Source organism: Oncorhynchus kisutch, linkage group LG18 (genome assembly GCF_002021735.2).
Source record: "Oncorhynchus kisutch isolate 150728-3 linkage group LG18, Okis_V2, whole genome shotgun sequence".
NCBI classification, from domain to species: Eukaryota; Metazoa; Chordata; class Actinopteri; order Salmoniformes; family Salmonidae; genus Oncorhynchus; species Oncorhynchus kisutch.
In genome coordinates this window covers 12,281,884-12,307,271 of record NC_034191.2, presented here as the reverse complement: position 1 = coordinate 12,307,271, position 25,388 = coordinate 12,281,884, and the positions used below count along the sequence as shown (strand labels likewise).

The 25,388-nt window shown below is 47.4% G+C and overlaps 1 protein-coding gene across 4 annotated transcripts in view; it reads right to left on the bottom strand.

The window, feature by feature from the left end:
• Nucleotides 1–25,388, bottom strand: part of LOC109909287 (protein FAM168A) — a 56,616-nt gene that overhangs the window by 12,953 nt on the left and 18,275 nt on the right. For 2 of the 4 annotated variants that reach the window (XM_031795491.1, XM_031795492.1), the window contains exons 2-4: nucleotides 24,203–24,310; nucleotides 16,725–16,813; nucleotides 9,522–9,602 (exon numbers count right to left, since the gene is read on the bottom strand). In XM_031795491.1, coding sequence (XP_031651351.1) covers nucleotides 9,522–9,602; nucleotides 16,725–16,813; nucleotides 24,203–24,264 — 232 coding nt within the window. In that variant the 5' untranslated portion in view covers nucleotides 24,265–24,310. The remainder of the gene's footprint in view (nucleotides 1–9,521; nucleotides 9,603–16,724; nucleotides 16,814–24,202; nucleotides 24,311–25,388) is intronic. The other 2 variants (XM_031795494.1, XM_031795493.1) reach the window with 2 other exon arrangements.

Genomic DNA, 25,388 nt, shown 5'->3' with positions numbered 1-25,388 from the left:
AACCAGCAGGGTGCAGCTGACATGTAGTACTCTGATTGAACCACCAGGGGGCAGCTGACTGACTTGTAGTACTCTGATAGAACCACCAGGGGGCAGCCGACTGACTTGTAGTACTCTGATAGAACCACCAGTGGGCAGCCGACTACTCTACAACAGGGTTTACAACCTTTTCTAGCATGAGAGCTACTTTTTAAAATTAAACATGTCCAAGCTACACCATTTTTTCTAGCTTTCAAATAGGCACATTCTTCTCTTCTTCTCTCCCCTCCCCTGGGTCCTTAGTGTACAAGAGAAAGTAGTGCACAGATTTTATCAATATACATGGTAAAATAATAACTAAGAGGGGGGGGGGGCTATACAATCTGGGCTTTTCCCCAAATTATATTCAGTTAAAATGTTCCTGGTTTTGTTTTGTTTTTCACTCTCAAAATAAAAAATTGTTCATAGAGAATTTCAATGCTTAAATCACATCAGAACAATTTTATTTTGGTCTGGAAGAAAACATTTTTTAATTTTTTATTTAACTAGGCAAGTCAGTTAAGAACAAATTCTTATTTTCAATGACGGCCTAGGAACACCGTCTGTAGCCAGTTGGTGTGAGTTGACAGATACTTCCCCAAAAACCTTAATTAAACGTTTACTGCAAAGTTAAAGTACCTGCACATTCCTCACTCACTAGATGTGCAATTAAAGGGCTCCCGAGTGGCGCAGCATCTCAGTGCAAGAGGCAACACTGCAGTCCCTGGTTCGAATCCAGGCTGTGTCACATCTAGCCGTGATTGGGAGTCCAATAAGGTGGCCCAGCGTTGTCAGAGTTTGCCTGGGGTAGGCCGTCAATAAAAATACAATTTTTTTCTTAACTGACTTGCCTAGTTAATACTAGATGAAATACAAAAAATAGACAAACGCACACAGATAGCCAGGGGCAATATTGCTGGAAATTAATTGGCAGATATTGTGTTAGGTTTGGCTTTAGTGGCTAACCAGGGGTGGGATAATGTCAATGCTGCATAAATTAGATATAAACTGTGAGCTTGCATTGTCTGATTTGTTAATGACAGTTTTCAGTGGAAAATATAGAAAATGTAATGTGTTTTCAGAATTGTTTGGCGAGCTACTCATATGTTGGCACCGAGTTACTACTGGTAGCTCCGAGTTACTACTGGTAGCTCCGAGTTACTACTGGTAGCTCCGAGTTACTACTGGTAGCTCCGAGTTACTACTGGTAGCTCCGAGTTACTACTGGTAGCTCCGAGTTACTACTGGTAGCTCCGAGTTACTACTGGTAGCTCCGAGTTACTACTGGTAGCTCCGAGTTACTACTGGTAGCTCCGAGTTACTACTGGTAGCTCCGAGTTACTACTGGTAGCTCCGAGTTACTACTGGTAGCTCCGAGTTACTACTGGTAGCTCCGAGTTACTACTGGTAGCTCCGAGTTACTACTGGTAGCTCCGAGTTACTACTGGTAGCTCCGAGTTACTACTGGTAGCTCCGAGTTACTACTGGTAGCTCCGAGTTACTACTGGTAGCTCCGAGTTACTACTGGTAGCTCCGAGTTACTACTGGTAGCTCCGAGTTACTACTGGTAGCTCCGAGTTACTACTGGTAGCTCCGAGTTACTACTGGTAGCTCCGAGTTACTACTGGTAGCTCCGAGCTACTACTGGTAGCTCCGAGCTACTACTGGTAGCTCCGAGCTACTACTGGTAGCTCCGAGCTACTACTGGTAGCTCCGAGCTAGAGTTACTGGTAGCTCAGAGTTACTACTGGTAGCTCAGAGCTACTACTGGTAGCTCAGAGTTACTACTGGTAGCTCAGAGTTACTACTGGTAGCTCAGAGTTACTACTGGTAGCTCAGAGTTACTACTGGTAGCTCAGAGTTACTACTGGTAGCTCAGAGTTACTACTGGTAGCTCAGAGTTACTACTGGTAGCTCTGAGTTACTACTGGTAGCTCTGAGTTACTACTGGTAGCTCTGAGTTACTACTGGTAGCTCTGAGTTACTACTGGTAGCTCTGAGTTACTACTGGTAGCTCTGAGTTACTACTGGTAGCTCTGAGTTACTACTGGTAGCTCTGAGTTACTACTGGTAGCTCTGAGTTACTACTGGTAGCTCTGAGTTACTGGTAGCTCCCAATCAACCTGTTGGAAACCCCTGATCTATAGTTGAAGTCAGAAGTTTACATACACTTAGGTTGGAGTCATTAAAACTCGTTTTTCAACCACTCCACAAATGTATTGTTAACAAACTATAGTTTTGGCAAGTCAGTTAGGACATCTACTTTGTGCATGACACAAGTAATTATTCCAACAATTGTTTACAGACAGATTATTTAATTAATAATTCACTGTATCACAATTCCAGTGGGTCAGAAGTTTGCATACACTAAGTTCACTGTGCCTTTAAAGAGCTTGGAAAATTCCAGAAAATTATGTCAAGCTTCTGATAGGCTAATTGACATCATTTGAGTCAATTGGAGGTGTACCTGTGGATTTATTTCAAGGCCTACCTTCAAACTCAGTACCTCTTTGCTTGACAAAATCAAAAGAAATCAGCCAAGACCCCAGAAAAAACATTGTGGACCTCCACAAGTCTGGTTCATCCTTGGGAGCAATTTCCAAATGCCTGAAGGTACCACATTCATCTGTACAAACAATAGTACGCAAGTATAAACACCATGGGACCACGCAGCCTTCATACCGCTCAGGAAGGAGACGCATTCTGTCTCCTTGAGATGAACGTACTTTGGTGTGAAAAGGGCAAGTCAATCCCAGAACAACAGCAAAGGACCTTGTGAAGATGCTGGAGGAAACAGGTACAAAACTATCTATATCCACAGTAAAACGAGTCCTATATCGACATAACCTGAAAGGCCGCTCAGCAAGGAAGAAGCCACTGCTCCTAAACTGCCATAAAAAAGCCAGACTACGGTTTGCAACTGCACATGGGGACAAAGATCATACTTTTCGGAGAAATGTCCTTTGGTCTGAAGAAACAAAAATAGAACTGTTTGGCCCTAATTACCATTGTTTTGTTTGGAGGAAAAAAGGGGAGGCTTGCAAGCCGAAGAACACCATCCCAACCGTGAAGCACAGGGGTGGTAGCCTCTAGTTGTGGGGGTGCTTTGCTGCAGGAGTGACTGGTGCACTTCACATCATGAGGAAGGAAAATTATGTGGATATATTGAAGTAACATCTCAAGACATCAGTCAGGAAGTTAACACTTGGTCGCAAATGGGTCTTCCAAATGGACAATGACCCCATGCATACTTCCCAAGTTGTGGCAAAATGGCTTAAAGGACAACAAAGTCAAGGTATTGGAGTGGCCATCACAAATCCTTGACCTCAATCCTATAGAAAACTTGTGGGCATAACTGAAAAAGCGTGTGCGAGCAAGGAGGCCTACAAACCTGACTCAGTTACACCAGCTCTGTCAGGAGGAATGGGCCAAAATTCACCCAACACAGAACTCTACCCAAAACATTTGACCCAAGTTAAACAATTTAAAGGCAGTGCTACCAAATACTAATTGAGTGTATGTAAACTTCTGACCCACTGGGAATGTGATGAAAGAAATAAAAGCTGAAATAAATAATTATCTCTACTATTATTCTGACATTAAAATAAAGTGGTGATCCTAACTGACCTAAAATAGGGGATTTTTATTAGGATTAAATGTCAGGAATTGTGAAAAACTGAGTTTAAATGTATTTGGCTAAGGTGTATGTAAACTTCCGACTTCAACTGTACACCGTTGTGTAGTACTCTGTTAAAACCACCAGGGGGCAGATGAAGGTCATACAGTAAAGTGCTGCTCTGTTTAGAGGCTTCTAGAATACAGAGCCAAGGACACCGGAACAAAGAGAGAGAGATGCTGAGGAGCTCCAGTATGCATCACCATCAACCAGCTCTGAACGGCAGCATCAGCGTACAGCCGCTACCAAACTGTGTTATTGTCTCCAGACTGAAGGCCGTGGGTGAATGAACAGTATGTGGATAATGTATTTAATCACAACACTGCTCTCTGAAATTGACCTGCGTAGTCTATTCAAAAACGTTGAGGTCTAGTGCTGAAAACACGAAGTCCTCATGTAACCCACCAGAGAATCACTGGGGCCAGAAAGTGGAGATGGGCCAGAAGGTGGAGATGGGCCAGAAGGTGGAGATGGGCCAGAAAGTGGAGATGGGCCAGAAAGTGGAGATGGGCCAGAAGGTGGAGACGAGACAAGGTTACGTTAGCTTTAGATTCATGAGGGGCCGCAGTTGCTTGTGTGTCTGTGCGTACCTGCATCCACACCCCCTCCCCACACACATTGAGAGCCAATTTGTTTAAGATTCCCACTTCTTGACAGGGGACAGACATTTTTACACTTTAGAATACATTTTGGGCAATTCTACACACTTTGTCATGGGGCGCAGAGAACAATTTTGCCATTTTATAACTAATTTCCTGCAATTTTACAAATTTTGAAATAGGATGGAGAGAAATGTTTGCAGTTTGAAATATGACATCTGAGTGAGACTGACTAACAAAATCAATGAGGAACCATCGGCAGGTAATTCGACCATGATTACTAAGTTTAGAGATCCTGGTAGCTAGACTAACTTACCAATCTAAATATGTTTGCTGACATGGGCTAATTGAGTAACTATCAGTGACTGACATGAGAGAAAAAATGCTAGCGCACAACCAAATACTCTACTATACTAACTTGCAACAGTAAATTGAGACCCAAACTTAGCAGATTGACAGCTCCAACAGTAACCCTACATCCTAGAACTAGCTGACAGCTCAAACAGTAACCCTACCTCCTACAGCTAGCTGACAGCTCCAACAGTAACCCTACCACCTAGAGCTAGCCGACAGCTCCAACAGTAACTCTACCTCCTAGAGCTGGCTGACAGCTCCAACAGTAACTATACCTCCTAGAGCTAGCTGACAGCTCCAGCAGTAACTCAACCTCATAGAGCTAGCTGACAGCTCCAACAGTAACCCTACCCCCTAGAGCTAGCCGACAGCTCCAACAGTAACTCTACCTCCTAGAGCTGGCTGACAGCTCCAACAGTAACTATACCTCCTAGAGCTAGCTGACAGCTCCAGCAGTAACTCTACCTCATAGAGCTAGCTGACAGCTCCAACAGTAACCCTACCTCCTAGAGCTAGCCGACAGCTCCAACAGTAACTCTACCTCCTAGAGCTGGCTGACAGCTCCAACAGTAACTATACCTCCTAGAGCTAGCTGACAGCTCCAGCAGTAACTCTACCTCATAGAGCTAGCTGACAGCTCCAGCAGTAACCCTACCTCCAAAAGCTAGCTGACAGATCCAGCAGTAACTCTACCTCCTAGAGCTAGCTGACAGCTCCAACAGTAACTCTACCTCCTAGAGCTAGCTGACAGCTCCAACAGTAACCCTACCTCCTAAAGCTAGCTGACAGCTCCAACAGTAACCCTACATCCTAGAACTAGCTGACAGCTCAAACAGTAACCCTACCTCCTACAGCTAGCTGACAGCTCCAACAGTAACCCTACCACCTAGAGCTAGCCGACAGCTCCAACAGTAACTCTACCTCCTAGAGCTGGCTGACAGCTCCAACAGTAACTATACCTCCTAGAGCTAGCTGACAGCTCCAGCAGTAACTCTACCTCATAGAGCTAGCTGACAGCTCCAACAGTAACCCTACCCCCTAGAGCTAGCCGACAGCTCCAACAGTAACTCTACCTCCTAGAGCTGGCTGACAGCTCCAACAGTAACTATACCTCCTAGAGCTAGCTGACAGCTCCAACAGTAACTATACCTCCTAGAGCTAGCTGACAGCTCCAACAATATCCCTAAATCCTAGAGCTAGCTGACAGCTCCAACAGTAACCCTACCTCCTAGAGCGAGCTGACAGCTCCAACAGTAACTCTACCTCCTAGAGCTAGCAGACAGCTCCAACAGTAACTCTACCTCCTAGAGCTAGCTGACAGCTCCAACAGTAACTCTACCTCCTAGAGCTAGCTGACAGCTCCAGCAGTAACTCTACCTCATAGAGCTAGCTGACAGCTCCAACAGTAACCCTACCTCCTAGAGCTAGCCGACAGCTCCAACAGTAACTCTACCTCCTAGAGCTAGCTGACAGCTCCAGCAGTAACTATACCTCCTAGAGCTAGCTGACAGCTCCAGCAGTAACTCTACCTCATAGAGCTAGCTGACAGCTCCAACAGTAACCCTACCTCCTAGAGCTAGCTGACAGCTCCAACAATATCCCTACCTCCTAGAGCTAGCTGACAGCTCCAACAGTAACCCTACCTCCTAGAGCGAGCTGACAGCTCCAACAGTAACTCTACCTCCTAGAGCTAGCAGACAGCTCCAACAGTAACTCTACCTCCTAGAGCTAGCTGACAGCTCCAACAGTAACTCTACCTCCTAGAGCTAGCTGACAGTTCCAACAATATCCCTACCTCCTAGAGCTAGCTGACAGCTCCAACAGTAACCCTACCTCCTAGAGCTAGCCGACAGCTCCAACAGTAACTCTACCTCCTAGAGCTGGCTGACAGCTCCAACAGTAACTATACCTCCTAGAGCTAGCTGACAGCTCCAGCAGTAACTCTACCTCATAGAGCTAGCTGACAGCTCCAACAGTAACCCTACCTCCTAGAGCTAGCTGACAGCTCCAACAATATCCCTACCTCCTAGAGCTAGCTGACAGCTCCAACAGTAACCCTACCTCCTAGAGCGAGCTGACAGCTCCAGCAGTAACTATACCTACTAGAGCTAGCTGACAGCTCCAACAGTAACTCTACCTTCTAGAGCTAGCTGACAGCTCCAACAGTAACTCTACCTCCTAGAGCTAGCTGACAGCTCCAACAATATCCCTACCTCCTAGAGCTAGCTGACAGCTCCAACAGTAACCCTACCTCCTAGAGCGAGCTGACAGCTCCAACAGTAACTCTACCTCCTAGAGCTAGCAGACAGCTCCAACAGTAACTCTACCTCCTAGAGCTAGCTGACAGCTCCAACAATATCCCTACCTCCTAGAGCTAGCTGACAGCTCCAACAGTAACCCTACCTCCTAGAGCGAGCTGACAGCTCCAGCAGTAACTATACCTCCTAGAGCGAGCTGACAGCTCCAGCAGTAACTATATCTACTAGAGCTAGATGACAGCTCCAACAGTAACCCTACCTCCTAGAGCTAGCTGACAGCTCCAACAGTAACCCTACCTCCTAGAGCTAGCTGACAGCTCCATCAGTAACTTTACCTCCTAGAGCTAGCTGACAGCTCCATCAGTAACTTTACCTCCTAGAGATTGCTGACAGCTCCAACAGTAACCCTACCTCCTAGAGCTAGCTGACAGCTCCAGCAGCAACTTTACCTCCTAGAGCTAGCTGACAGCTCCAACAGTAACTATACCTCCTACAGCTAGCTGACAGCTCCAGCAGTAACTCTACCTACTAGAGCTTGCTGACAGCTCCAACAGCAACTCTACCTCCTAGAGCTAGCCAACAGCTCCAACAGTAACCTTACCTCCTAGAGCTAGCCGACAGCTCCAGCAGTAACTGTACCTCCTAGATCTAGCCGACAGCTCCAACAGTAACCCTACCTCCTAGAGCTAGCTGACAGCTCCAACAGTGACCCTACCTCCTAGAGCTAGCTGACAGCTCCAACAGTAACTATACCACCTAGAGCTAGCTGACAGCTCCAACAGTAACCCTACCTCCTAGAGCTAGCTGACAGCTCCAACAGTAACTACCTCCTAGAGCTAGCTGACAGCTCCAACAGTACCTCTACCTCCTAGAGCTAGCCGACAGCTCCAACAGTAACCCTACCTCCTAGAGCTAGCTGACAGCTCCAACAGTAAGTCTACCTCCTAGATCTAGCCGACAGCTCCAACAGTAACCCTACCTCCTAGAGCTAGCTGACAGCTCCAACAGTAACCCTACCTCCTAGATCTAGCCGACAGCTCCAACAGTAACCCTACCTCCTAGAGCTAACTGACAGCTCCAACAGTAACCCTACCTCCTAGAGCTAGCTGACAGCTCCAACAGTAACTATACTTCCTAGAGCTAACTGACAGCTCCAGCAGTAACTCTACCTCCTAGAGCTAGCTGACAGCTCCAACAGTAACCCTACCTCCTAGAGCTAGCTGACAGCTCCAACAGTGACTCTACCTCCTAGAGCTAGCTGACAGCTCCAACAGTAACTACCTCCTAGAGCTTGCTGACAGCTCCAACAGTAACTCTACCTCCTAGAGCTAGCTGACAGCTCCAACAGTAACTACCTCCTAGAGCTTGCTGACAGCTCCAACAGTAACTCTACCTCCTAGAGCTTGCTGACAGCTCCAACAGTAACTCTACCTCCTAGATCTAGCCGACAGCTCCAAACTTCCTAGAGCTAACTGACAGCTCCAGGAGTAACTATACCTCCTAGAGCGAGCTGACAGCTCCAGCAGTAACTACCTCCTAGAGCTAGCCGACAGCTCCAGCAGTAACTATACCTCCTAGAACTAGCTGACAGCTCCAACAGTAAATCTACCTCCTAGAGCTAACTGACAGCTCCAACAGTAACTCTATCTCCTAGAGGTAGCTGACATCTACAAGTGTCACTGCTATAAGCCTTTAAGTGTAGCTAGGTGATGATTTATGAAATTGTTAATAACCACTGCGATAAGCCATTTTCTACCGGTGTCTGTGTTCTTACCCAGTGGGTACCCTGGACAAACCTGTTTGGTAGAGGTTAGGTGTGTGTTCTTACCCAGTGGGTACCCTGGACTAGCCGTTTGGTAGAGGTTAGGTGTGTGTTTGTGTGTTCTTACCCAGTGGGTACCCTGGACTACCCGTTTGGTAGAGGTTAGGTGTGTGTTCTTACCCAGTGGGTACCCTGGACTAGCCGTTTGGTAGAGGTTAGGTGTGTGTGTGTGTGTGTTCTTACCCGGTGGGTACCCTGGACTAGCCGTTTGGTAGAGGTTAGGTGTGTGTGTGTGTGTGTGTGTTCTTACCCAGTGGGTACCCTGGACTAGCCGTTTGGTAGAGGTTAGGTGTGTGTTCTTACTCAGTGGGTACCCTGGACTACCCGTTTGGTAGAGGTTAGGTGTGTGTTCTTACCTGGTGGGTACCCTGGACTAGCCGTTTGGTAGAGGTTAGGTGTGTGTTTTTACCTGGTGGGTACCCTGGACTAGCCGTTTGGTAGAGGTTAGGTGTGTGTTTTTACCTGGTGGGTACCCTGGACTAGCCGTTTGGTAGAGGTTAGGTGTGTGTTCTTACCTGGTGGGTACCCTGGACTAGCCGTTTGGTAGAGGTTAGGTGTGTGTTCTTACCTGGTGGGTACCCTGGACTAGCCGTTTGGTAGAGGTTAGGTGTGTGTGTGTGTGTTCTTACCCAGTGGGTACCCTGGACTAGCCGTTTGGTAGAGGTTAGGTGTGTGTTCTTACCTGGTGGGTACCCTGGACTAGCCGTTTGGTAGAGGTTAGGTGTGTGTGTGTGTTCTTACCCAGTGGGTACCCTGTACTAGCCGTTTGGTAGAGGTTAGGTGTGTGTTCTTACCTGGTGGGTACCCTGGACTAGCCGTTTGGTAGAGGTTAGGTGTGTAGGTGTGAGCAGCAGTAGGGTAACCTCCTGGGTAACCTACAGAGGACAAGAGAGTCTTAAGGAGAGTCCCACCAGAAACAGTCTGAAACAGTTCATACATGATGAGAACGCAACACACACACACACTGTCATACAACACACCCTGGGGTGAACGTAACACACACACACACACACACACACAAACACTGGGGTGAACGCAACACACACACACACACACAAACACACACACACACACACACACACACACACACACACACACACACACTGGGGTGAACGCAACACACACACACTCTGGGCTGAACGCAACACACACACATTGTCAGACAACACACTCTGGGGTGAACGCAACACACACACACTGGTATACAACACACTCTGGGGTGAAAGCAACACACACACATACACACACAGGTATACAACACACTAGGGTGAAGGCAACACACACACTGGTATACAACACACTCGAGGGTGAACGCAACACACACTGGTATACAACACACTCTAGGGTGAAGGCAACACACACACTGGCAGACAACACACTTTGGGGTGAATGTATAGTTGTAAACATTGACACTCGGTCTTACAGTATGTATGCATATGGTTTTAGCACACACAGCAGGAGGGGGAGAGCTCTCCTGTTGAGTTAACACCTGTGTGTGTGTAGACAGTAGAACATGGTGCACACCAGGATACTACAGCATGTTGAACAGTGGTTCTGGCTGTTAATCTGTCTTCATTGAGAGATGTTTCACACAACCAGACAACTGGAACCAGACTGTGTTTGTGTGTCAGTGTAATGATGAGATGAAACAGACGGCTAATCGGCTCACCAATTAGCAGACATTAAAACCTCCAGTATAACGACTAACGAGACAAGGAATTGTTTATGTCTTTTCAGTGATTACATTGTGTGGGAGGAAGGTGAGAAATGAGAGGGATGGAGAGAGGGAGGGAATGAGGAAGAGAGAGGGAGGAAGGTGAGAAATGAGAGGGATGGAGAGAGGGAGGGAATGAGGAAGAGAGGGAGGGAGATATGGATGGATGGAGAAAGAGAGATGAGGAGAGAAGGATAGATGGAGAGAGAAAGGGATGGAGAGAAAGGGATGGATGGAGAAAGGGATGGATGGAGAGAGAGAAGAAGCATGACACAGGCAGCATCCATGTTGCTGTGTGTGTGTGGTATGTGGAGGTGACAGCTGTGTGGTTGGGGACAGTCATACATTCTGATAGATATCACACTCAGTCCCATCACACTGTGACACACAGGCCCTGTCATAACCATGGTATAGTGAATGGAAGCATCACACTGACACACAGGCCCTGTCATAACCATGGTATAGTGAATGGTAGCATCACACTGTGACACACAGGCCCTGTCATAACCATGGTATAGTGAATGGTAGCATCACACTGTGACACACAGGCCCTGTCATAACCATGGTACAGTGAATGGTAGCATCACACTGTGACATACAGGCCCTGTTATAACCCTGGTATAGTGAATGGTAGCAGCACACTGTGACATACAGGCCCTGTTATAACCCTGGTATAGTGAATGGAAGCATCACAGTACCATACAGGCCCTGTCATAACCCTGGTATAGTGAATGGAAGCATCACAGTGACATACAGGCCCTGTCATAACCCTGGTATAGTGAATGGAAGCATCACAGTGACATACAGGCCCTGTCATAACCATGGTATAGTGAATGGAAGCATCACAGTGACATACAGGCCCTGTCATAACCCTGGTATAGTGAATGGTAGCATCACACTGTGACACACAGGCCCTGTCATAACCATGGTATAGTGAATGGTAGCATCACACTGTGACACACAGGCCCTGTCATAACCATGGTACAGTGAATGGTAGCATCACACTGTGACATACAGGCCCTGTTATAACCCTGGTATAGTGAATGGTAGCATCACAGTGACATACAGGCCCTGTTATAACCCTGGTATAGTGAATGGAAGCATCACAGTGACATACAGGCCCTGTCATAACCCTGGTATAGTGAATGGTAGCAGCACACTGTGACATACAGGCCCTGTTATAACCCTGGTATAGTGAATGGTAGCGTCACACTGTGACATACAGGCCCTGTTATAACCCTGGTATAGTGAATGGTAGCATCACACTGTGACATACAGGCCCTGTTATAACCCTGGTATAGTGAATGGTAGCATCACACTGTGACCTACAGGCCCTGTTATAACCCTGGTATAGTGAATGGTAGCATCACACTGTGACATACAGGCCCGGTTATAACCCTGGTATAGTGAATGGTAGCAGCACACTGTGACCTACAGACCCTGTTATAACCCTGGTATAGTGAATGGTAGCATCACACTGTGACACACAGGCCCTGTCATAACCCTGGTATAGTGAATGGAAGCATCACAGTGACATACAGGCCCTGTCATAACCCTGGTATAGTGAATGGAAGCATCACAGTGACATACAGGCCCTGTTATTACCCTGGTATAGTGAATGGTAGCATCACACTGTGACATACAGGCCCTGTCATAACCATGGTATAGTGAATGGTAGCATCACACTGTGACCTACAGGCCCTGTTATAACCCTGGTATAGTGAATGGTAGCATCACACTGTGACACACAGGCCCTGTCATAACCATGGTACAGTGAATGGTAGCATCACACTGTGACATACAGGCCCTGTTATAACCCTGGTATAGTGAATGGTAGCATCACAGTGACATACAGGCCCTGTTATAACCCTGGTATAGTGAATGGTAGCATCACACTGTGACCTACAGGCCCTGTTATAACCCTGGTATAGTGAATGGTAGCATCACACTGTGACCTACAGGCCCTGTTATAACCCTGGTATAGTGAATGGTAGCATCACACTGTGACATACAGGCTCTGTTATAACCCTGGTATAGTGAGTGGTAGCAGCACACTGTGACCTACAGGCCCTGTTATAACCCTGGTATAGTGAATGGTAGCATCACACTGTGACATACAGGCTCTGTTATAACCCTGGTATAGTGCATGGTAGCATCACACTGTGACATACAGGCCCTGTTATAACCCTGGTATAGTGACTGACTATCATACCATCTCTAAAGTCAGTCTCTGAGCCATCAAATGGTTGCACAGGGGACTCATAGATCTGAAAAGGCCACTTCCTGAACGTCTGCTGTTGGCGTAGGGATTGGAAGGCATAAACGTTTAAATGTCCAAACTCTTAAACAAAATTGGGATCCTTAACGATGAGAAAAATCCTAAAAAAGGGACATTTTTTCCCCCTCTTTTTTTCTTCTTCAAATGAAACTCAACTCTCCTCGCTAATGATGCCAATGTGTTCAGTCTTCGGTCTCTTGCATGTAGAATATCCTAGCCTGTTCATTGATGACAGGTTCTGCTTTACTGAAGTCGCGAGACATTTACAAGCCAAGATATTGTGAAATTCAGCATCCCATTGCGAGATACAGCTTTTGATTGCAGATAGTCAGAACCATGCACTAGGTCTATCTATCAGTATAGGCAGGTCAGCCACCAGACAGACAGAACCATGCACTAGGGCCTGTCTGCCTGATGGCCGAACCTACCTATTACTGCGCCCCTCGCCTCTCTCTCTCTCCGTCCCTCGCCTCTCTCTCTCCGTCCCGCCCCTCTCTCTCCGTCCCGCCCCTCTCTCTCTCTTCGTCCCTCGCCCCTCTCTCTCTCTTCGTCCCTCGCCCCTCTCTCTCTCCGTCCCTCGCCTCTCTCTCTCTCTCTCTCTGTCCCTCGCCCCTCTCTCTCTCTGTCCCTCGCCCCTCTCTCTCTCTGTCCCTCGCCTCTCTGTCCCTCGCCTCTCTCTGTCCCTCGCCTCTCTCTGTCCCTCGCCTCTCTCTCTCCGTCCCTCGCCTCTCTCTCTCTCTCTCTCTCCGTCCCTCGCCTCTCTCTCTCTCTCTCTCTCCGTCCCTCGCCTCTCTCTCTCTCTCTCTCTCCGTCCCTCGCCTCTCTCTCTCTCTCTCTCTCTCTCCGTCCCTCGCCTCTCTCTCTCTCCGTCCTCGCCTCTCTCTCTCCGTCCCTCGCCTCTCTCTCTCTCTCCGTCCCTCGCCTCTCTCTCTCTCTCCGTCCCTCGCCTCTCTCTCTCTCTCTCCGTCCCTCGCCTCTCTCTCTCTCTCTCCGTCCCTCGCCTCTCTCTCTCTCTCTCCGTCCCTCGCCCTCTCTCTCTCTCTCTCCGTCCCTCGCCTCTCTCCTCTCTCTCTCCGTCCCTCGCCTCTCTCTCTCTCTCTCCGTCCCTCGCCTCGCCTCTCTCTCTCTCTCCGTCCCTCGCCTCTCTCTCTCTCTCCGTCCCTCGCCTCTCTCTCTCTCCGTCCCTCGCCTCTCTCTCTCCGTCCCTCGCCTCTCTCTCTCCGTCCCTCGCCTCTCTCTCTCTCTCTCCGTCCCTCGCCTCTCTCTCTCTCCGTCCCTCGCCCCTCTCTCTCTCTCTCTCCGTCCCTCGCCCCTCTCTCTCTCTCTCTCCGTCCCTCGCCTCTCTCTCTCTCCGTCCCTCGCCTCTCTCTCTCCGTCCCTCGCCTCTCTCTCTCTCCGTCCCTCGCCTCTCTCTCTCTCCGTCCCTCGCCCCTCTCTCTCTCCGTCCCTCGCCCCTCTCTCTCTCCGTCCCTCGCCCCTCTCTCTCTCCGTCCCTCGCCCCTCTCTCTCCGTCCCTCGCCCCTCTCTCTCCGTCCCTCGCCCCTCTCTCTCCGTCCCTCGTCCCTCTCTCTCTCCGTCCCTCGCCTCTCTCTCTCCGTCCCTCGCCTCTCTCTCTCCGTCCCTCGCCTCTCTCTCTCCGTCCCTCGCCTCTCTCTCTCTCTCCGTCCCTCGCCCCTCTCTCCGTCCCTCGCCCCTCTCTCTCTCCGTCCCTCGCCTCTCTCTCTCCGTCCCTCGCCTCTCTCTCTCTCTCTCTCTCCGTCCCTCGCCCCTCTCTCTCTCCGTCCCTCGCCTCTCTCTCTCCGTCCCTCGCCTCTCTCTCTCCGTCCCTCGCCCCTCTCTCTCCGTCCCTCGCCCCTCTCTCTCCGTCCCTCGCCCCTCTCTCTCCGTCCCTCGCCCCTCTCTCCCCCTCTCTCCGTCCCTCGCCCCTCTCTCTCTCCGTCCCTCGCCTCTCTCTCTCCGTCCCTCGCCCCTCTCTCCCCCTCTCTCCGTCCCTCGCCCCTCTCTCTGTCTGTCCCTCGCCCCTCTCTCTCTGTCCCTCGCTTCTCTCTCTCTCCGTCCCTCGCCTCTCTCTCTCTCTCTCTCTCTCTCCGTCCCTCGCTTCTCTCTCTCTCTCTCCGTCTCTCGCTTCTCTCTCTCCGTCCCTCGCCTCTCTCTCTCTCCGTCCCTCGCCTCTCTCTCTCTCTCTCTCTCTCTCCGTCCCTCGCTTCTCTCTCTCTCCGTCCCTCGCCTCTCTCTCTCTCCGTCCCTCGCCTCTCTCTCTCTCCGTCCCTCGCCTCTCTCTCTCTCTCTCTCTCTCCGTCCCTCGCTTCTCTCTCTCTCCGTCCCTCGCCTCTCTCTCTCTCCGTCCCTCGCCTCTCTCTCTCTCCGTCCCTCGCCTCTCTCTCTCTCCGTCCCTCGCCTCTCTCTCTCTCCGTCCCTCGCCTCTCTCTCTCTCCGTCCCTCGCCTCTCTCTCTCTCCGTCCCTCGCCTCTCTCTCTCCGTCCCTCCGTCCCTCTCTCTCTCCGTCCCTCCGTCCCTCTCTCTCTCCGTCCCTCGCCTCTCTCTCTCTCCGTCCCTCGCCTCTCTCTCTCTCCGTCCCTCGCCTCTCTCTCTCTCCGTCCCTCGCCTCTCTCTCTCTCCGTCCCTCGCCTCTCTCTCTCTCCGTCCCTCGCCTCTCTCTCTCTCCGTCCCTCGCCTCTCTCTCTCTCCGTCCCTCGCCTCTCTCTCTCTCCGTCCCTCGCCTCTCTCTCTCTCCGTCCCTCGCCTCTCTCTCTCTCCGTCCCTCGCCTCTCTCTCTCTCCGTCCCTCGCCTCTCTCTCTCTCTCCGTCCCTCGCCTCTCTCTCTCTCCGTCCCTCGCCTCTCTCTCTCTCCGTCCCTCGCCTCTCTCTCTCTCCGTCCCTCGCTAGCTCGCTATGAAAGACGCAAGTGTTTGCGTTCTCGGAAACTCGGTAACGTATCTGTCTCCTACGTTTCCAAAAATTCTGAATTTTAAGGAGTTGATTCCTACCGGAAGATGTGTTTTGACTGACCCCATTTAAATCGACTGGTCAATCGTTTGGTCGATAGGCTGTTGGCCGACCAAGCTTTCTTTAGTCGAGTATATATAAATATTAATGGTGTACAATATGGTGTACAAGACACCTGTCTGATTCATGCCTGTCTGAGTGGACTGAACCATTATGAAGGCCGTGGGGATGGTACAGTCCATCACTCTAAGACATGTGATACTAAAATGGGATATGGTTATACTATGTAACAACAATGGCGCAACACTAAAACAAATTAGAATATTTTAACAAACACGCTTTCTCCCATGTTAGATAGTGGTTGCTGTCCGCGGGTTCAGAAACACTTCAGTGCGCCTTTTCCTAGACCATGTTAACTGTGTGAATAATAACACAGTTAACCAGCATATTGGTGTCGAGAACAATGTGGAGAAGGAAGCGGCGAAGTCAGGAGACGAGAAAACAGCACTCGCCTAAATTGTATAAGAAAAGTGAGGAGAGAGAAAAACCAACTTAATTAGGTCTATAATCAATAGCCTTTCTGATCAAAACGCCTGGCTTCGTAAATCATCCATATCTATAGAAATAAGACACATCCTGATTCTGTTTGAGTGTTTAACTGCCTACAGTTTCCATGACGACATGTCAAGAAAACAATTCCACAAATGTGTCTGTTTTTAAATCTTTGCATTGCTGTAGGGGTTTTACACTTTTTTCTAGGGGTAGAACGGCCTCTTATAACCACCATGTCATTATCACTAGTAGACTTGGTACTGCAGCCTCTTATAACCACCATGTCATTATCATTAGTACTTAGTATAGCAGCCTCTTATAACCGCCATGTCATTATCATTAGTACTTAGTATAGCAGCCTCATAACCACCATGTCATTATCATTAGTAGACTTAGTATAGCAGCCTCATAACCACCATGTCATTATCATTAGCACTTAGCCCAATCACTTCGGTTTGATGAGAGGGTGTTTATTGGTGGGTGGGAGCAAGGTAATATGTGTCTCACCTGTGTAGGCCATGTTCTTGGGGTTACCGTAGGGAGCTCCAGGCTGAACAGGACTGTAGACGGGATTCATACTGGATAATCTGTTCTTACTGAGGGGGAGGGAGAGACGGGGGATAGGGGAGGGAGAGAGAGAGACGGGGGATAGGGGAGGGAGAGACGGGGGATAGGGGAGGGAGAGAGAGAGAGAGAGAGACGGGGGAGAGAGAGAGAGACACGGGGGAGAGAGAGAGAGACGGGGGAGAGAGAGAGAGACGGGGGAGAGAGAGAGAGACGGGGGAGAGAGAGAGAGACGGGGGAGAGAGAGAGAGACGGGGGAGAGAGAGAGAGACGGGGGAGAGAGAGAGAGACGGGGGAGAGAGACAGGGGATGGGTGTAGAGAGAGAGACAGGGGAGAGAGAGAGACAGGAGAGAGAGAGAGACAGGAGAGAGAGAGAGACAGGAGAGAGAGAGAGACAGGAGAGAGAGAGAGACAGGAGAGAGAGACGGGGGAGAGAGAGAGAGACGGGGGAGAGAGACGGGGGAGAGAGAGAGAGACGGGGGAGAGAGAGAGAGACGGGGGAGAGAGACAGGGGATGGGTGTAGAGAGAGAGACAGGGGAGAGAGAGAGACAGGAGAGAGAGAGAGACAGGGGAGAGAGAGAGACAGGGGAGAGAGAGAGACAGGAGAGAGAGAGAGACAGGAGAGAGAGAGAGACAGGAGAGAGAGAGAGACAGGAGAGAGAGAGAGACAGGAGAGAGAGAGAGAGACAGGAGAGAGAGAGACAGGAGAGAGAGAGAGAGACAGGAGAGAGAGACAGGAGAGAGAGAAGGAAGAAGAATGTTAGAGCACATAGAAGAAATAGTTACCCAGTCATAAACAACAGGACAAGCCGGGTCTCTAATAGTTACTCAGTCATAAACAACAGGACAAGCCGGGTCTCTAATAGTTACTCAGTCAAAAACAACAGGACAAGCCGGGTCTCTCTAATAGTTACCCAGTCAAAAACAACAGGACAAGGCGGGTCTCTCTAATAGTTACTCAGTCAAAAACAACAGGACAAGCCGGGTCTCTCTAATAGTTACCCAGTCAAAAACAACAGGACAAGGCGGGTCTCTAATAGTTACTCAGTCTAAAACAACAACAGGACAAGCCGGGTCTCTAATAGTTACTCAGTCATAAACAACAGGACAAGCCGGGTCTCTTTAATAGTTACTCAGTCAAAAACAACAGGACAAGGCGGGTCTCTTTTTAATAGTTACTCAGTCAAAAACAACAGGACAAGCCGGGTCTCTAATAGTTACTCAGCCAAAAACAACAGGACAAGGCGGGTCTCTTTTTAATAGTTACTCAGTCAAAAACAACAGGACAAGCCGGGTCTCTAATAGTTACTCAGTCATAAACAACAGGACAAGCCGGGTCTCTAATGGTTACTCAGTCAAAAACAACAGGACAAGCCGGGTCTCTAATAGTTACCCAGTCAAAAACAACAGGACAAGCCGGGTCTCTAATAGTTACTCAGTCATAAACAACAGGACAAGCCGGGTCTCTAATAGTTACTCAGTCATAAACAACAGGACAAGCCGGGTCTCTAATAGTTACTCAGTCATAAACAACAGGACAAGCCGGGTCTCTAATAGTTACTCAGTCAAAAACAACAGGACAAGCCGGGTCTCTCTAATAGTTACCCAGTCAAAAACAACAGGACAAGGCGGGTCTCTCTAATAGTTACTCAGTCAAAAACAACAGGACAAGCCGGGTCTCTCTAATAGTTACCCAGTCAAAAACAACAGGACAAGGCGGGTCTCTAATAGTTACTCAGTCTAAAACAACAACAGGACAAGGCGGGTCTCTAATAGTTACTCAGTCTAAAACAACAACAGGACAAGGCGGGTCTCTAATAGTTACTCAGTCTAAAACAACAACAGGACAAGCCGGGTCTCTAATAGTTACTCAGTCAAAAACAACAGGACAAGGCGGGTCTCTAATAGTTACTCAGTCTAAAACAACAACAGGACAAGCCGGGTCTCTAATAGTTACTCAGTCATAAACAACAGGACAAGCCGGGTCTCTTTAATAGTTACTCAGTCAAAAACAACAGGACAAGCCGGGTCTCTTTAATAGTTACTCAGTCAAAAACAACAGGACAAGGCGGGTCTCTTTTTAATAGTTACTCAGTCAAAAACAACAGGACAAGCCGGGTCTCTAATAGTTACTCAGTCAAAAACAACAGGACAAGGCGGGTCTCTTTTTAATAGTTACTCAGTCAAAAACAACAGGACAAGCCGGGTCTCTAATAGTTACCCAGTCATAAACAACAGGACAAGCCGGGTCTCTAATAGTTACTCAGTCATAAACAACAGGACAAGCCGGGTCTCTAATAGTTACTCAGTCAAAAACAACAGGACAAGCCGGGTCTCTCTAATAGTTACCCAGTCAAAAACAACAGGACAAGGCGGGTCTCTCTAATAGTTACTCAGTCAAAAACAACAGGACAAGCCGGGTCTCTCTAATAGTTACCCAGTCAAAAACAACAGGACAAGGCGGGTCTCTCTAATAGTTACTCAGTCAAAAACAACAGGACAAGCCGGGTCTCTCTAATAGTTACCCAGTCAAAAACAACAGGACAAGGCGGGTCTCTAATAGTTACTCAGTCTAAAACAACAACAGGACAAGGCGGGTCTCTAATAGTTACTCAGTCTAAAACAACAACAGGACAAGGCGGGTCTCTAATAGTTACTCAGTCTAAAACAACAGGACAAGCCGGGTCTCTTTAATAGTTACTCAGTCAAAAACAACAGGACAAGCCGGGTCTCTTTAATAGTTACTCAGTCAAAAACAACAGGACAAGGCGGGTCTCTTTTTAATAGTTACTCAGTCAAAAACAACAGGACAAGCCGGGTCTCTAATAGTTACTCAGTCAAAAACAACAGGACAAGGCGGGTCTCTTTTTAATAGTTACTCAGTCAAAAACAACAGGACAAGCCGGGTCTCTAATAGTTACTCAGTCATAAACAACAGGACAAGCCGGGTCTCTAATAGTTACTCAGTCAAAAACAACAGGACAAGCCGGGTCTCTAATAGTTACCCAGTCAAAAACAACAGGACAAGCCAGGTCTCTAATAGTTACTCAGTCATAAACAACAGGACAAGGCGGGTCTCTAATAGTTACTCAGTCATAAACAACAGGACAAGCCGGGTCTCTAATAGTTACTCAGTCATAAACAACAGGACAAGCCGGGTCTCTAATAGTTACTCAGTCTAAAACAACAACAGGACAAGCCGGGTCTCTAATAGTTACTCAGTCAAAAACAACAGGACAAGGCGGGTCTCTAATAGTTACTCAGTCTAAAACAACAACAGGACAAGCCGGGTCTCTAATAGTTACTCAGTCATAAACAACAGGACAAGCCGGGTCTCTTTAATAGTTACTCAGTCAAAAACAACAGGACAAGGCGGGTCTCTAATAGTTACTCAGTCATAAACAACAGGACAAGGCGGGTCTCTAATAGTTACTCAGTCATAAACAACAGGACAAGCCGGGTCTCTAATAGTTACTCAGTCAAAAACAACAGGACAAGCCGGGTCTCTTTAATAGTTACTCAGTCAAAAACAACAGGACAAGGCGGGTCTCTTTTTAATAGTTACTCAGTCAAAAACAACAGGACAAGCCGGGTCTCTAATAGTTACTCAGCCAAAAACAACAGGACAAGGCGGGTTTCTTTTTAATAGTTACTCAGTCAAAAACAACAGGACAAGCCGGGTCTCTAATAGTTACTCAGTCATAAACAACAGGACAAGCCGGGTCTCTAATAGTTACTCAGTCATAAACAACAGGACAAGCCGGGTCTCTAATAGTTACTCAGTCTAAAACAACAACAGGACAAGCCGGGTCTCTAATAGTTACTCAGTCAAAAACAACAACAGGACAAGCCGGGTCTCTAATAGTTACTCAGTCAAAAACAACAGGACAAGCCGGGTCTCTTTAATAGTTACTCAGTCAAAAACAACAGGACAAGCCGGGTCTCTAATAGTTACTCAGTCATAAACAACAGGACAAGCCGGGTCTCTTTAATAGTTACTCAGTCATAAACAACAGGACAAGGCGGGTCTCTTTTTAATAGTTACCCAGCCAAAAACAACAGGACAAGGCGGGTCTCTTTTTAATAGTTACCCAGTCAAAAACAACAGGACAAGCCGGGTCTCTAATAGTTACCCAGTCAAAAACAACAGGACAAGCCGGGTCTCTAATAGTTACCCAGTCAAAAACAACAGGACAAGCCGGGTCTCTCTAATAGTTACCCAGTCAAAAACAACAGGACAAGCCGGGTCTCTAATAGTTACCCAGTCAAAAACAACAACAGGACAAGCCGGGTCTCTAATAGTTACCCAGTCAAAAACAACAACAGGACAAGCCGGGTCTCTAATAGTTACCCAGTCAAAAACAACAGGACAAGCCGGGTCTCTAATAGTTACTCAGTCAAAAACAACAATAGGACAAGCTGGGTCTCTAATAGTTACTCAGTCAAAAACAACAGGACAAGCCCAGCCTCTTTCTCACACAATCTACATTCATAAAGAGGAGATGAACAGAGCGATTCACACCGTTGATAACACATCCTCATCATGTGTGTACTTACCTTATCCTACTGTGTAGGTCTTACTGGTGTGAGAGTGTCGTGTTAGTACCTGTCCATACCTCGTGTGTTTGGTTGGTCTATTGAAACTATGAGTTGGTGTGTGTGTTACCTCTTGTACATGTCTGGTGTGTGTGTGTTGTACCTTGTGTGTGTGTGCTGTACTCTTGTGTGTGTGTGTATTATACCTTGTGTGTGTGTGTGTGTGTGTTATACCTTGTGTGTTCGTTATACCTTGTGTGTGTGTGTGTGTGTTATACCGTGTGTGTGTGTTATACCTTGTGTGTGTGTGTGTGTGTGTTATACCTTGTGTGTTCGTTATACCTTGTGTGTGTGTGTGTTATACCTTGTGTGTGTGTGTGTGTGTGTTATACCTTGTGTGTTCGTTATACCTTGTGTGTGTGTGTGTGTGTGTTATACCTTGTGTGTGTGTGTGTGTTATACCTTTTGTGTGTGTGTTATACCTTTTGTGTGTGTGTGTGTGTTATACCTTGTGTGTGTGTGTGTGTGTGTGTTATACCTTGTGTGTGTGTGTTATACCTTGTGTGTGTGTGTGTGTTATACCTTGTGTGTGTGTGTGTGTGTGTTATACCTTGTGTGTGTGTGTGTTATACCTTGTGTGTGTGTGTGTGTGTGTGTGTGTTATACCTTGTGTGTGTGTGTGTTATACCTTGTGTGTGTGTGTGTGTTATACCTTGTGTGTGTGTGTGTTATACCTTGTGTGTGTGTGTGTGTTATACCGTGTGTGTGTGTTATACCTTGTGTGTGTGTGTGTGTGTGTTATACCTTGTGTGTTCGTTATACCTTGTGTGTGTGTGTGTTATACCTTGTGTGTGTGTGTGTGTTATACCTTGTGTGTGTGTGTGTGTTATACCTTGTGTGTGTGTGTGTGTGTTATACCTTGTGTGTGTGTGTGTGTGTGTTATACCTTTGTGTGTGTGTGTGTTATACCTTTTGTGTGTGTGTGTTATACCTTTTGTGTGTGTATGTGTGTGTTATACCTTGTGTGTGTGTGTGTGTGTGTGTGTTATACCTTGTGTGTGTGTGTGTTATACCTTGTGTGTGTGTGTGTTATACCTTGTGTGTGTGTGTGTGTGTTATACCTTGTGTGTGTGTGTGTGTGTGTTATACCTTGTGTGTGTGTGTGTTATACCTTGTGTGTGTGTGTGTGTGTGTGTTATACCTTGTGTGTGTGTGTGTGTTATACCTTGTGTGTGTGTGTGTGTGTGTGTTATACCTTGTGTGTGTGTGTGTGTGTGTTATACCTTGTGTGTGTGTGTGTATTGTACCTTGTGTGTGTATTGTACCTTGTGTGTGTATTGTACCTTGTGTGTGTGTATTATACCTTGTGTGTGTGTATTGTACCTTGTGTGTGTGTATTGTACCTTGTGTGTGTATTATACCTTGTGTGTGTATTGTACCTTGTGTGTGTGTATTGTACCTGTGTGTTGTGTGTCTGTAATTGTACTGTGTGTGTATTATACCTTGTGTGTGTATTGTACCTTGTGTGTGTGTGTGTGTGTGTGTGTTATTACCTTGTGTGTGGTGTGTGTGTGTGTGTTATACTTGGTGTGTGTGTGGTGTGTTATACTGTGGGTGTGTGTGTGTGTTATAACTTGTGTGTGTGTGTGGTTTATACCTTGTGTGTGTGTGTGTGTTATACCTTGTGTGTGTGTGTTGGTGTGTGTGTGTGTATACCTTGTGTGTGTGTGTGTTATACCTTGTGTGTGTGTGTGTGTGTGTTATACCTTGTGTGTGTGTGTTATACCTTGTGTGTGTGCTGTGTTATACCTTGTGTGTGTGTGTGTGTGTGTGTTATACCTTGTGTGTGTGTGTGTGTGTTATACCTTGTGTGGTGTGTGATGTGTTATACCTTGTGTGTGTGTGTGTTTATACCTTGTGTGTGTGTTATACCTTGTGTTGTGGTGTTATACCTTGTGTGTGTGTGATATACCTATGTGTGTGTGGTGTTATACTTGTGTTGTGTGTTAACCTTGTGTGGTGTGTGTTATACCTTGTGTGTGTGTGTGTTATACCTTGTGTGTGTGTGTGTTATACCTTGTGTGTGTGGTGTTATACCTTGTGTGTGTGTGTGTGTGTGTTATACTTGTGTGTGTGTGTGTGTGTTATACCTTGTGTGTGTGTGTGTGTTATACCTTGTGTGTGTGTGTGTTATACCTTGTGTGTGTGTGTTATACCTTGTGTGTGTGTGTGTGTGTGTGTTATCCTTGTGTGTGTGTGTGTTATACCTTGTGTGTGTGTGTTATACCTTGTGTGTGTGTGTGTGTTGTGTGTGTGTTATACCTTGTGTGTGTGTTATACCTTGTGTGTGTGTGTTATACCTTGTGTGTTATACCTTGTGTGTGTTGGTGTGGTGTGTGTGTGTGTGGTGTGTGGTGTTATACCTTGTGTGTGTGTGTGTGTGTGTGTTATACCTTGTGTGTGTGTTATACCTTGTGTGTGTGTGTGTGTGTTATACCTTGTGTGTGTTAGACCTTGTGTGTGTGTGTGTTAGACCTTGTGTGTGTGTGTGTGTTATACCTTGTGTGTGTATGTGTATTATACCTTGTGTGTGTGTGTGTATTGTACCTTGTGTGTGTGTGTGTATTGTACCTTGTGTGTGTATTGTACCTTGTGTGTGTATTGTACCTTGTGTGTGTATTGTACCTTGTGTGTGTGTATTATACCTTGTGTGTGTGTATTGTACCTTGTGTGTGTGTATTATACCTTGTGTGTGTGTATTGTACCTTGTGTGTGTATTATACCTTGTGTGTGTATTGTACCTTGTGTGTGTGTGTGTGTGTATTATACCTTGTGTGTGTATTGCACCTCGTGTGTGTGTGTGTGTGTGTGTGTGTGTCGTACCTCTTGTGCGTGTCTGGTTGGTACATGAAACTGTATTTGTCAGTGGGGTGCCCGCTCGCCATTCTCGTTGTATGCAAATGAGGAAGAGGTGGGAGTGGATATGCAAATCTGAAATTAAAACAGCAACAGATCATGATTATAATGAAGCACATCAATCACAGTCATGGTAGAGGCCTGTGTTCGTTTATGTTGAGGGATCTTATGCTGAACGGTTGTACTAGTGTGTGTGTGTGTGTGTGTGATAGAGTTGCGTGTTCACAGTTGTATTAATTGATGTGTGTTTATGTACACTGAGGGCTGTCTTTCCATGACACAGCTTTTACCTGGATTCAACCCTTGTTGAAATCACCTGTTAAATCCACTTCAAATCAGTGTGTAGATGAAGGGGAGGAGACGGGTTAATGAAGGATTTTTAAGCCTCGACACAATTGAGACATGGATTGTGTATTTGTGTCATTTAGAGTGGGTCAAGAACTGCAACGCTGCTGGGTTTTTCACGCTCAACGGCTTCCTTTGTGTATCAAGATTGGTCCACCGCCTAAATGACACCCAGCCAACTTGGAGTCAACATGGCAACTCAATAGTAGGGAGGTGTTCCTAATGGTTTGTACACTCAATGTATAGGTATCTGTATGTGTGTATATGTAGGCACCCTCAGACAGGCGTAGCCCCAATGCACACCAGCAAAACAATGGAGGGACCAAAGCAAAACACACCATCTGCCACTGAGAAGGAACAAAAAGATAGAGATCGAGAGAGAGAGATCTCGAGAGAGGAAGAGAGATCGAGAGAGATCGAGAGAAGAGAGAGATCGAGAGAGGAAGAGAGATCGAGAGAGGAAGAGAGATCGAGAGAGGAAGAGAGATGAAGAGATCGAGAGAGGAAGAGATCGAGAGAGGAAGAGAGACCAAGAGAGGAAGAGAGACCAAGAGAGGAAGAGAGACCAAGAGAGGAAGAGACCGAGAGAGGAAGAGACGAGAGAGGAAGAGATCGAGAGATCGAGAGGAAGAGATCGAGAGATCGAGAGGAAGAGATCGAGAGATCGAGAGATCGAGAGGAAGAGAGAGATCGAGAGGAAGAGAGAGATCGAGAGGAAGAGAGAGATCGAGAGGAAGAGAGAGATCGAGAGGAAGAGAGAGATCGAGAGGAAGAGAGAGATCGAGAGGAAGAGAGAGATCGAGAGAGG